The sequence below is a fragment of the Xyrauchen texanus genome, chromosome 21, assembly GCF_025860055.1.
Source record: "Xyrauchen texanus isolate HMW12.3.18 chromosome 21, RBS_HiC_50CHRs, whole genome shotgun sequence".
NCBI classification, from domain to species: domain Eukaryota; kingdom Metazoa; phylum Chordata; class Actinopteri; order Cypriniformes; family Catostomidae; genus Xyrauchen; species Xyrauchen texanus.
Genome location: NC_068296.1, coordinates 27,012,642 through 27,025,573, shown reverse-complemented (window position 1 = coordinate 27,025,573; position 12,932 = coordinate 27,012,642). Strand labels below are relative to the sequence as shown.

The 12,932-nt window shown below is 36.9% G+C and overlaps 1 protein-coding gene across 1 annotated transcript; it reads left to right on the top strand.

Annotated features, from left to right (window-relative positions):
• Positions 1–325: 325 nt before the first annotated feature.
• LOC127661840 (unconventional prefoldin RPB5 interactor-like) lies at positions 326–12,536 on the top strand. The gene is made up of 11 exons (XM_052152767.1): positions 326–728; positions 4,996–5,030; positions 6,050–6,128; positions 6,307–6,442; positions 6,539–6,630; positions 6,756–6,816; positions 6,907–7,093; positions 9,466–9,730; positions 9,889–10,040; positions 11,134–11,377; positions 11,717–12,536. Exons 1-11 carry the CDS (start codon positions 630–632, stop codon positions 11,897–11,899), a joined length of 1,533 nt encoding a protein of 510 aa, XP_052008727.1. The 5' UTR covers positions 326–629; the 3' UTR covers positions 11,900–12,536.
• Positions 12,537–12,932: the final 396 nt, after the last annotated feature.

Sequence of the window (12,932 nt, the reverse complement as noted above, 5' to 3'; positions counted from 1 at the left end):
GGCCACGCCCCCTGCCAAATCAAGACGATCGTTTTTTTTTATATATATATATAAAACTAGTTTATAAACAGAAATAACTTTTTCATTATCATTTAAAATAAAACGATAACATTTATTCTTCATGTCCTGTTGTATCACACCCGAAGAAGCAGTAAATTATTCTCATTTCGTGTTAATCTGTATTGTAAACCATGAATAATTTAAGAAATTGATTCAGATTTCTTTAAAAAAAAAAATTGCATTTTTATTTTTTAAATAAATCCCGCTGCTGAAAGTGAAATTAAATATGTGAAGAAGGCGCAACATCACGTGTTTGAATATGTGTAGAAGGGAAAGAGATTTACCCAGGGTACGTGTGATCTGATGAACATGGCGCAGAGGAAACAGGCCATCGTTGGACTGTAAACAAGAGGATATTTTGGGATAAGATCGACATCGTACCATGCACGTGTGAAATGCTCTCAATGTCGATATATTGGATCACTTCATCTGCTTTATTGATGACTACAAAGCGACAGATTGAGTGCAACACATCCAATTGCATTCATAAACATTTCTATAGGACTTCAAACCCCTGAGATTATCCATTGTTTTGGATATTTAAACAAAAAAGCCCTGTTGTATTGTGGATGACATCCTCGCACGATCAAATGGCAGCAACTGGAAAAGTAAAAGGGAGTAATGATCTGCATCAAGGCGTTGAGAGGTTGAAAGAGGAGCACAGGAAGGTCAGGCGTAATGTGTATTTCAGAAAACATCAATGCATTGCTGCAAATTGTATCATGCATTGTCGATGCACGTGCATCACATCATCATTTATCATCATCGATTGATGATGTTTTTGCCGTTTGATCGCAGGATTACACGTTTTATTTCTCTGGAAAGTTCCTTGTATGTCACATGTTACTTCAGCTGCTGGCTAACTGGCTTCAAACCGTTGTTGTGCTTTTGTTTATTTCTTCTCATTTGCAATACAAATACACCTTAACACCTACCTACAATATAGGTCTACACTGTTAAAACTGATTAACACTTACACACATGGATAGTGCAGCGAGCTAGCAGCCGAGTTAAACTCCAGCCTAAACTACACATGGTGCAAGTACAAAAACAGTCAAGGAAATGCATACAGTATTTGTAGGTGAATGTACCCACGGTTTCAACTAACCTAGTTTTCTTTACATGGTGTTTTAGTGTCATGAGTTGGCGAAAGGTTGGCGAACAAAAAGTGTCTTTCACCCATGTGTTGATACAGTTAGCAAGACAGCAGAATTTTTCTTTGGAAGACCTGAACATTTTTTTTTCTTTTTATTATTTATTGCATAAAAGGTAACATACAAATAATAACAAAATATAAACAATCAAGATAAAAAAAAAAAAAATATATATAAATAAAAATAAATAAATAAATAAACAAAGCATAGCTCACATTCAATTTTAACAAATAAGGATATTACAAAACATCAGGGGTATTGAAGAGTGTATCATAGCGTTTTAAATAATTCACAGATTTTTTGTTTTTTAAAGGGGTCATGACATGAGAAACCAAATTTGCCTTGATCTTTTGGTATATAAGAGGTCTTTGTATCATTAAAACGTCCTGCAAGTTTAATATTTTAAGACGTCCTCCCCATTCTAAACGAATCATTTATTTAATCAAGCTCAAAATACAGCTCGTTCTGGATTCATGGTTAGAAGTGACGTGTCGGTTAGAAGTGACGTAACAGCGTTTGCATATGACCGCCTCCAGCACAAGATAACTACGATTTAAGCGCAAGACAACTACGCTCATTTCGTATCGCCGTGCGCCTCACAAGTGTTCAGTCGATGGACAGCGAGCTCTGACAGAGACTACTTGTGCACAGGAAAATTACGATGCCACACAGATGTGCTGTTCCTGGCTGTGGTCAAACAAAACCTCTGAATAAGCTGCCGAAAGATCCAGACGTCAGGGAAAAATGGATGCAGTTTATTTTTTGCGGACGTTCCAGTCACGGCAGTGTTAACTTAAGCGTTTGTTCTGTACATTTTAAGGATGACTGTTTTGAGAACAAATCTCAATATGATGCTGGCTTTGCCAGAAAACTGTTGCTCAAAGATAAGTCCGTGCCGACTATTCTGGGAACAACGACGACGCAAACTGTAAGTAATCTATTTTAAACTTTAAACTACTTTTTAAAGCGCAATTTCATTCATTATGAATAATCACAGTGTTTTTACTTAGTTTACTTGCATATTGTTCTGGCTGGGGGCGTCAATAATTGATACATAGGCACTGACGTTAGCCAATCATAACAGTGGGCGTTAACACTGAAGTCTTAAATGGAAAACGCCCCCAAAACAGACTGTTTGAATCAGAGGACGAGAAACAGGGTGGGAAAAGGTCATAAATCACTAGATTTTAAAAGTTTTTCTTAAAAAAAAATATATTAATACTATAATTGCACCTAAGGGAACATAATAATACAATAAAAAAAAACCATGTCATGACCCCTTTAACAGTCTTATTGAAGAAATGTAAAAATCAAAGTCAGAACAAAACAAATTTAACATAGGAGACGAATTAAGAAATTTTTGTTTATGTATGTGAAATTTTGCTAATAAAATAAAAAGGTTAACAATAAATTCCAGATCTTTTATTTTCATAATACAAGGTAACATCTTTTTAAAGTAAAAAAATAATTAATATTCATCAGATTAAATATAAAATCTGCCAAATCAGTCCAGGAAGACCTGAACATAGATATTGACATCTGCGTTGCACTGACGTCAGCAGCATCCTTTCTTGTCCTTAACAATGGCTTTCTCTTAGAAGAGAGAAAATGTAGAAAACTAAAAACATACATATGTTTTATATTGGGTGTTTAATTGTCACGAAAATAATGTCACAATATATAAAATGTCGATATTCCCGAAAAAGGGTTCATATTTTTAATGCAAAGTATGTATATTTTTTATTTTGAGGTGAAACTGATATCTTTTCATGAGATGTGGTCTGGTAGCTTTCCTTACAGCCTGCAGGAGTTTGCTAGAATGATTTTTTTATTTTTTTTTTATTGACATAAAGGTGCAGAACCCTATCCTAAGATACCTGTGAGCAACTTCAAAGAAATTCTCAAAAATGAGAATCTTCTCATCATTTACTCACCCTCATGCCATCTGAAATGTCTTCTACAGTACACAAAGATTTTTAGAAGGATTTCTCATCTCTGTAGGTCCATATAATGCAAGTGAACTGTGGCCAAAACGTTGAAGCTCCAAAAAGCACATCAAGACAGCATAAAAATAATTCATACAAATCCAATGGTTTAATTAATGTCCTCTGAAGCGATCCAATGGGTTTTGGGTTAGAACATACCAAAATATACTTCTTATTGTTGCAAGAAAGTGTTTACATACACTGTATAAGCAGCAAACACTTATATCTCGTATGCTTAAGTCTCGTTCAGTAAGCATCTTTTTCCACCGCAACATAATTTCCCTGTGACGCTTGTGCAAATAGCAATTAAGGCATTGGAGTAAAACTTTGCTATTTTATTCTCTGTTGCTTCGCTTTATTTCCAGATATTACAGAGTTGTTGCTGTGTTTGTTTTCTTAACTTTCTAACACGATCTGCAGCAGAAATGCACAAACTCTGGGATTCCCCCAATGTACTTAAGTGATGCAAACGTGAGGGACATTCAATATTTTAAATTGGAGTTTATAAATGGGTGTAATTTGTGTACTGGTATGTGTTTTCCCCACTGTACTCCCAGATATGTTTAATTCTTTCCTCTGTGATTACTCTCCATTCTGATGTTTGTTATGTGGTCTGTTCACGCACATGTGCACTCCTCAAAAACCTGTAACAATGCCGCTTATGCGTTTTCCCCTGGTGTGTTTAACTGCTTTCTCTTAATCCCTTAAATGGCATAAAGAAATCGGAGTTCTCTTTTACATGTTTCAGAACACCACCTTCTGCAAAACTCCTGGAATAACTGTTTTTCTTAAGTGCATCTAATATCATTTTTAAACAAATACTAATGATGACAATAATAATAATATTAAATTGGAAAGTTCACAGTAGTTTAATTAGCTTCTTATTCAAATTCTGGTAAATTATATATTTTGGAAATAATATTGGAAATAATGGAAATGCATATTATAAGTGAACTAAACTTTTGAGCATCTGCATCTGAGATGTTGTTCGTGAGTAACGCTCATATATTGCGCACCGCTGTGAAGGCTAAAAATAGCCACGTGTGTGTAAACAGAGCAGCGCCATTCGCTGTGGTGGAGCTGCGCTAAACTATATATTTACTTATTAAACACAGCCTTCTGTGATTCACAGAGCTATCGCACATCTTTTAGTGGCTTTGAATAAAATGCACGAGTCATATGTACTACTTAAATGGTGTTTTAATGGTCATAATAACATTTAATAGTAATTTCTGGAGCTTGACAGTAACGAACATGACTAACACACAGTATCGGATCGGGCTCGTCAGATAATACCCGATCCGTCTAAAACTTCAGTATTGGAGCAGATACTGATCCAGGTAATGGATCGGAGCATCCCTAGAATCATGATCCCCAAGAAGACTGATGTTAAGATTTATAGTGGAAAAAGGAATTATATTTTGGTCTGTTCTCATCCAAAAGTAATTCGATCACTCCAGACGACATGCATTAAACCATTGAAGTCGAAATTATTAATTTTATGTGCTTTTTGAAGCTTCAAGTTTTGGTCACCATTCACTTGCATTGTATGGACCTAGTGAGCAAAGATATTCTTCTAAAAATCTTAATTTGTGTTCTGCAGAAGAAAGTAAGTGGGATGGCAGGAGTAAATGTAAATTTTGGGGTGAACTATCCCTTTAAGAACAACATTCACTTGCTCTGTGGGGACCAATCCAGAAAATCACAATTATTTTATTGGTTTTCACAGTTATGTCAGTGGTATTTTGGACCTCAGTTGGCTATGAAATAACAAATTGTGTATGTTTCCACAACAGGTGGTGAAAGATTGCAGAGGTCAAATTGAGCACTGGTGAGTGCCCTTACAGAAAGCCTGATGCATTGGCACTATTACACCGATCAGCCACAACAATAAAACCACCTGCCTAATATTGTGTGGATCCCCCTTGTGCTGCCAAAACAGCGCCATCCGCAGCATTCTGAGATGCTATTCTTCACACCACAATTGTACAGAGCGGTTCTCTGAGTTACCGTAGACTTTGGCCAGACTGGTTCGAACTGACATAGTCTACAGTAACTCAGATAACCGCTCTTGTACAATTGTAGTGAGAAGAATATCAGCTCAGAATGCGTTTCCTTTTTTTTGTTTTTTTGTTATCCCAATTTGGAATGCCCAATTCCCACTACTTAGTAGGTCCTCGGGGTGGCACGGTTACTCACCTCAATCCGGGTGGCAGAGGACAAGTCTCAGTTGCCTCAGATTCTGAAACAGTCAATCTGCGGGTTTTATCACGTGGCTGGCTGTGCATGACACCGTGTAGACTCAAAACATGTGGAGGCTCATGCTACTCGCTGCGATCCATGCACAACTTACCATGTGCCCCATTGAGAGTGAAAACCACTAATTGTGACCACAAGTTGGTTACCCCATGTGACTCTACCCTCCCTAGCAACCAGGCCAATTTGGTCTCTTAGGAGACCTGGCTGGAGTCACTCAGCCCATTGTGGATTCTAACTCGCGACTCCGTCAATACTCTGAGATGCGGGTTGGCACTACACAATATTAGGCAGATGGTTTTAATGTTGTGGCTGACTGGTGTATATACAAAACATTATACTATTCTTAATGTCAGTGTGTCTCTGACAAATATAAAGTATACTCGTTGGCCATTTAAAGTTGCTAATACTACATTAGCTCCTGTTATTTTTCAGTTGTTGCTTGTTTAGATTGCGTTTTGAAATGCTAAATAGTGTATTTAACAGGCCTCTGTAACATTTTTCAAGTTTTATAAAAAAAAGCTATGGAGTTGGAAGGAATAGCCTTTTTACATAAAAAGATTGGCTTGATTGCATTTACTTTATGATTGACAGGAAAAAAGTGGAAAAAGATTACGAATCTCTTCAGGACCGTTTCAGGACCTTGCCTGACAAGTTGTCTTATGATATTATGGTATGGTGCCACATTTGAATTGTTATCCCAGAGTAAAAAAATATTTTCATAAAGAGTTACAAAATTACATTTTGCATTATACTTTTGTTTTAGATTTGAGAGGTATATGTGACACCTTGATTAGTGGACTTCCCCTGATATTCTTTACGTTTAGTGTTTTTTTATATAAAAAATATAGGTACCATTTGGACCCTTGGCTTTCATGCCAGGAAAGCTAGTTCACACGAATGAGTTAACGGTGCTCCTTGGGGATAACTGGTTTGCAAAGTGTTCTGCCAAACAAGCAGACTCTCTTGTGGAACACAGGATGAAACGTGAGTTCATTTTTTAATAGCTTCTTTAAAACTATTGAATCCCAGTTTGAGAGATATATATCTTGACCTGATGTATGTGCGATCACTTTTTTCCAGATGTAAAGAATGCACTAGATGATTTACAGAAAACAGTGAAGAACTTTGAGAACAGAGCTGACTTCACAGATGATCTTGAAAGGTTGACTGGTGTAAGTGTCCTAACCATGACTCCTATACTGTTATGTCATAAGGAAACCTTATACTAATGTTTTCTTCTTCTGGTAGAAACAAGTACTGCTCACACCGTTAATCAGTTCCCTTTTTTTCTCATCAGGGTACTGGAGATTTTGTAGACATTAGAGAAGAAGTGGTAAACGAGGAAGAAGTTACCAAAGGTAAATCTGGTTTTCAGGTTCCCAAAATTCCTCCAAGAGGACTTTAAGAGTTTTAGGCATCATTACACATATCCTATGTTGCTTTTCCAGGAAAGCATCGTTTCGCCCACAAACCCAACTCTAAACCCAAACAGGAGTATGTGCTGAAACTGAAGGGGGAGAATGGCAAAGGAGAGGGGGAAAAAGGGAGCAGGAGAGGAGTGCTGTCTGAGAAGGAGCTTTGGGCTAGACTTGATGAATTGGAGTGTCAGGAGGAACTACAGGATGAGCGATACCGGTAAAAGGAATTCCCATTGCAGGGCTGCAGACTAACATTTGAGAGTGGTAGCACAGGTGCCACCAAGGGGAAAGTTACTTTATGAATTGCTTCAAAGTTCATTCTATTACCATTTTTTATGTTCACGCACTCACACAGTACTTTGTTGTTATTTCGTCGATCTCCTTGTGACAGGGAAGCGGAGAGAAAGTTATAATGAGCCACCGTGCGTGTGAGTGTCTACAGCTCCTGTTGAAGAGAACGAGATCTCAGACACAACATTCTGTAGGTCTGTGACATCCTCTGCGAAAGTAAAGTTGGTTTGAACCAGCTAGTGTCAACCCAGCTTTAATATACTGTTATGAGAAGGATCGCAGCGTCGTGTCTGGTTAGGACACAGTTTTTCAGTGGGAATTAGTTTTCTTTCACAGTATCTATACATCAGGATGTGGTATTTGAAATAAGATTATAGTAACCAAAGGTAAAAGTAAAACCAAGATAACATGGACACTAACCATAAAACAAATGCAATTTTCCATAAGAAAAATACATGCCGAAATTAAATTGTATTCCCTCACTACCAGATTTATTGATCTATTGAAGTTCATGGTACTCAATATATCATGGTTCATGGTTAATATCTGTGATTTGTGGATTGAAAGATTTAGCTACAATTTCTGTCAGTTCATGGTCAGGGGGCCAGAAGGGGGGATTGGAGTGGCAGCTGCAACCCCAAAAATGAGCTTTGCCACCGCAACTCGGACCTCGCTCACATCCTGGAGATGGTGCGCAACGGCTTAACCCTTCTGTGAACGCCCTATGAAACGTGTATCCAAAACATGTTCTGCCCGTGTCTGTGTCACCGCATTCCACATCAGTAGACAAATCCCCCTCCTCTCCTTTATTCCTTATCAATGCTGTTTAAAATGTTGGGGCCATTTAGTATGATTTTAAACTAGTTTAATCATCGACACATTATGGGCTTTTAAACAAATAATCAATTCTGAATCCACGACCCAGCCTATTCACAGCGCTGTTTATGATGATCTGCATGGCTGAGCGCTCAAGACAAGTAAATGCACGTCTCTGCGCTGATCTGTCCATAGAGCCTTGAGCCATGGTGACTGAACTGGGTAGAGCTGTTTCCTTGCGTGTTTTGAACGTTTGCGTTTGATATTTCTCATATGCAACACAAAATGACAGCACAGAGTCAGAGTGTCGGCATCAGTTTGACCTCTTGCAAAGTTTAATCGCACCGTTTTAGTCGCAGTCTGGAGCCCTGCATTGCCTGTTGTCTTTATTAAAGTAACAGATTGCTGCTCATTGAATGGATGATTTTTAAGGCCTTTCTAAAAAATTATGAATACTTTCAGCATGGAAAACCTGGAAATATTAAAGAATTTCTCCCTGGAAAAGGCCTGGAAAGAATACAACATTTCAAATGATGGACATTTGTGTAGTTATAACCTTAAAAATGATGGTTCACCCTCATGCCATCCCAAATATGTATGACTTTCTTTCTTCTGCTGAATACAAACAAAGATTTTTAGAAGATTATCTCAGCTCTAAGTTTTCAATGCAAGTGAATGGTAGCCAGAACCTTGAAGCTTCAAAAAGCACAAAGGCAGCATAAAAGTAAGCCGTATGTCACCAGTGGATAAATCCATATCTTCAGAAGTAATATGATAGGTGTGGGTGAGAAATGGATAAATATTTGAGTCCTTTATTACCATCGTTCACTTTCACATTTTACATTTGTTTTTGGCGATTCACATTCTTTATACATTTTGCCACCTACTGGGCAGGGAGGAGAATTTATAGAAATAAGGATAAAACAAATTTCTCAGTTTCTAACACAGACCTATCATATCGCTTCTGAAGAAATGTATTTAATCACTGGAGTAATACTTTTTTTGCTGCCTTTGTGATTTTTAGAGCTTCAAAGTTCTGGTCACCATTCACTTGTATTGTATGGACCTACAGAGCTATTCTATACATTTAGATATTCTTCTAAAAATGTTTGTAAATGAGGGTGATTAAATGATTAGAGAATTGTCATGTTTGGGCGAACTATTCATATTAATATATTTTAGTGTCTAGATATTGTTTTTGTGAGACCTTATAACATTAGTCTGATAACATACTGCCAATTAAAACTGCTCTTCAAGTGAATGAAAATTCAATGCAAATGTAAAGCCACCCTGATATATCTCTTAAATAATTATAAATATAGAATAAATCCTTATCCAATTATCATAACTGGCACAGAAAGCATGCACATTCATTTGTCAAAAAGTACAAATAACTGCATGCTACATTAAATATTTTACCAATATATTCATAGTGTATAAATAATTTTGTATTATTTTTGTTTTTCTATCTTTCTATACCAGATTGGACTGCACAGACACTAATGGAGAAGACACCACTTCCTCTTCCTCGGAGGAAGAGAAAGAATCAGACAGTGACAAGAGTGTGCAGGTAAATGGCCATCCGAAGGAAAATGGCTGGGTATCATCACCACCATCATCATCATCTCAAAGTCAGATGAACGGCACCAACGGGTCACATCCTGAGGAGGTGGAAGAGGAAAATTGTGAGGAAACAAGCAATGGGCTTCCAACCATCTTCTTTTCTCACACTGTGGAACCCAAAAAGGTAAATGCCTTTGGTTACATAAACCCCTTGTATAGTATATAATATGTTTGCGTAATATGTACATTTAAATTTAGTTACATAAACAGTGCATTGAATAAATGTGTACACAAGACTCAAAGCATTTATTTTGAATGGGTCTTTCTACCTTCTCCTTGAAGGTCAGAATAAATACTGGGAAGAACACCACTCTAAAGTTCAGTGAGAGAAAAGAACAAAAGGAGCAAGCCAAGCGAAAAAAGAAAAATGGTAAAGGTAATGGCCATTCTCCTCATGAAAATTACAAGATCACCAGCCCAGCAGACATTTATAGGTAATAGTTTATTGTGAGACATTACCATATCATTCATATTGCTTTAGTTGTTGTGTTTATGCCCTTTTGTCCATATTATACTTATTTTCTTGCTGCTATTGTTGTCACTTTTATGAACTCACTGAGACACAAATGCCATACAACTATGTATATACTTTTGGATAGTTGACATGTCCTGCTGTAAGATTTGCTGTAACTTCATTTAAAACTGTTTTAAATAACATATTGCTAATTCTTTTTAAATGATTATGCTTGCTGATTTATGATCTCATATTAATTGAGACTACATGGAATATATGTTCTGATAAGTAGTCACACTATAGGACCATTTAAAAAAACAAAACAACCTAGTCTCATAGAATAAAGATTACATTAGGGCATTATTGATGATTAGTTTGCTTGATATTGTAATTGCAATTATTCATTTAGATAAAAATACTTTATGTAGGCTATACATCCAAAACAAGCTGAGAATTGTTCCTGAATTGCTTTAAGGCATAAAAAAACAAGCATTTTCAAATGTTGTTTACATTTTAAATAAATTATAATGTTATAAAGACTTATTTTTCGCACTTACTCACAAACAGCTATATTGTGATATCAAAACACTTTTAAATGTAACGCATCATTTGAAAACCAATACATTTTAAAGCTTGTGTAAATGTAGGTGGGTCTGTAATACTAGTTTTCCAACATGATTACCTTGGGCAGTAGCTCACCTGATATTGTTGGACTTTAACGAAAGGCCGAAAGCTCAGCCAAGGACATAATTTAACTTTCTTTTGTCACCCAATCACTGGACATTTCATTGGAAAACTGCACTCAAATGTCTAATGAAGCAATGTCGGCAATGTCACGTAAATTTCATGAGATCAGGCTAAAAAAAAAAAAAAATACTGAAGGCAAAAAGGAGAAACCTAAAAAGAAAAGGGGACATCAGTTACAGAACCTAAAAAATATACACTTTCCCCTCACATTCATGTAAATTAACCTAAAATCTTGACGAAAACTTGTCAACTGCTGATTTTCTGGTATTCACACCTTTATTATGCATTTTGTTTTAGAATTTGACATCAAATTGTCATCATTTTAGGGCGTTTGTGGATTTGGTAAATGGAGAGCAAATACCACGGAAGTCCATTTTGAAGTCCCGTAGCCGTGAAAACAGCATGTGCAGTGACACCAGTGAGAGCAGCACTGCAGACTTTGAAGAGCGCCGTGCAGCTTTCGGGCATTCACTGAGCCATGATGACGCCATGTACAGTGATACCAGCGATGGCATTACAGAGGAGGACAGTCCTACAGGCAGCATCCCCCACATCAATGGACGCTTTGAGGTACAGAAAGCCCGTGTACTTATTAGTGCTGCTAAGACACACATCTGTATTGCGCAAACTTAGGTTTGGGGATTTAAACAAACCCCTAAACCAAAATATTAAAATTTGCATTGTGGCGTTGAGTTTTGCTTGGGCAAGTACCACTCACATTTGATCATGTCACAAAGAATGTAGTTTTAGTTTCTCTTCAGTCCAATTCATATTAAATGAAGATCAGAAATTCTTCAGAATTTAAAATAGATGTAGATTGTGCAGTTCAAATAAAACTTTTTGGCTTAGTTTCCTGCATAGCCACATAATATCATTAAATCTGCAATGGTTTTGCTCTTTGTTTTTTAGGCTTTTACTGGCACAGTGATTGAAAAGGATCCCCTGCCTTCCTCAATCCCACACCTGACCATCGCCCCTCCTGCATTGCCCACAATCCCAGAGAGGAAGCTAGAAGAGGTGGGCACAGAAATGCCACAGGAGCCCCCTAAAAGGATGTCCAAGTTTAAAGCTACACGGTTGCAGCAAAAATGAGAGCTTATCGCAACAGAATCCAGCTATGCTTTTTTTTTTTTTTAATCCCCCTTTTGTACAACTTTAACCCTTATAGACTGGATTACAGATGGTATTTTTCACACAAGCGGGCCGCTACCTTGTCCTCAAAGTTGCTTCTACATTGTTCTACATCTGTCTGTTTTTTGTATGTGTATTATATTCATCCCTGACACTTTTATTGCAATGTTATATGATTTGCCTGACTGTCTGCAGTTTTAGGCCGGATGGTTTGAGATGATTTAGACAGCATAATTTGTTGTTTTCTATGTGCATTTAAAAAAAAATAAAAAGCAAAAATGGAAAAACTTTATTAAGGATAACATAAATGGCATTAGGGACATCATGGCTTCACCCTACTGTCATTTTGATGGGGTCTATGATGTAAAATGCTTGTAAATGCAGCTTTTTCAAAGTTCCAGAGTTACTTGCTACTTTGACTTCAGCAATGCTGCCAGATTTGAAAAGGCAATTTTATCCTCTGAGCTTTTACTTTGATTCTCCTTTATTTTTGTATTGTTTGGGTTTTATTTCTGACTCCTTTAAATGTACATCAGCTTTTTTGTGACTGCCATGAAAATGCTGTTACTGAAAAGAACATGAAATAAAATGATTTTGACTATTAAGGATTTATTTTGGGCCAATATATAATTGGGCAGGAACATCATTCAGTTTGTGTCGATCCCACACAGATAATAAGTTGAATTTGCCTTCATTTCTGGGCATGAAGCGGATGAAGTAACTCAGCCTCTAGAGGGCGCGAAAGCGCTGTTCATATTTCAGCCTTTGTCACTAGATTTACCTGAACAAGCATTTTTTTCACTAGTAGTAGTCGTTTTAGGATTTAGCAAATATTCAAAACAAATAAATGTAAGATACCAACAGGAAAATCTGAACGGTCAACACAAATCGGAATATAAATCTCAAATCTATATAATCTTAAAATGTTTAGAAAAACATGCGAATCAGGCAAACACCCGGGCGGTTTTAACCAATGACGTAGGTCACGGCAAAC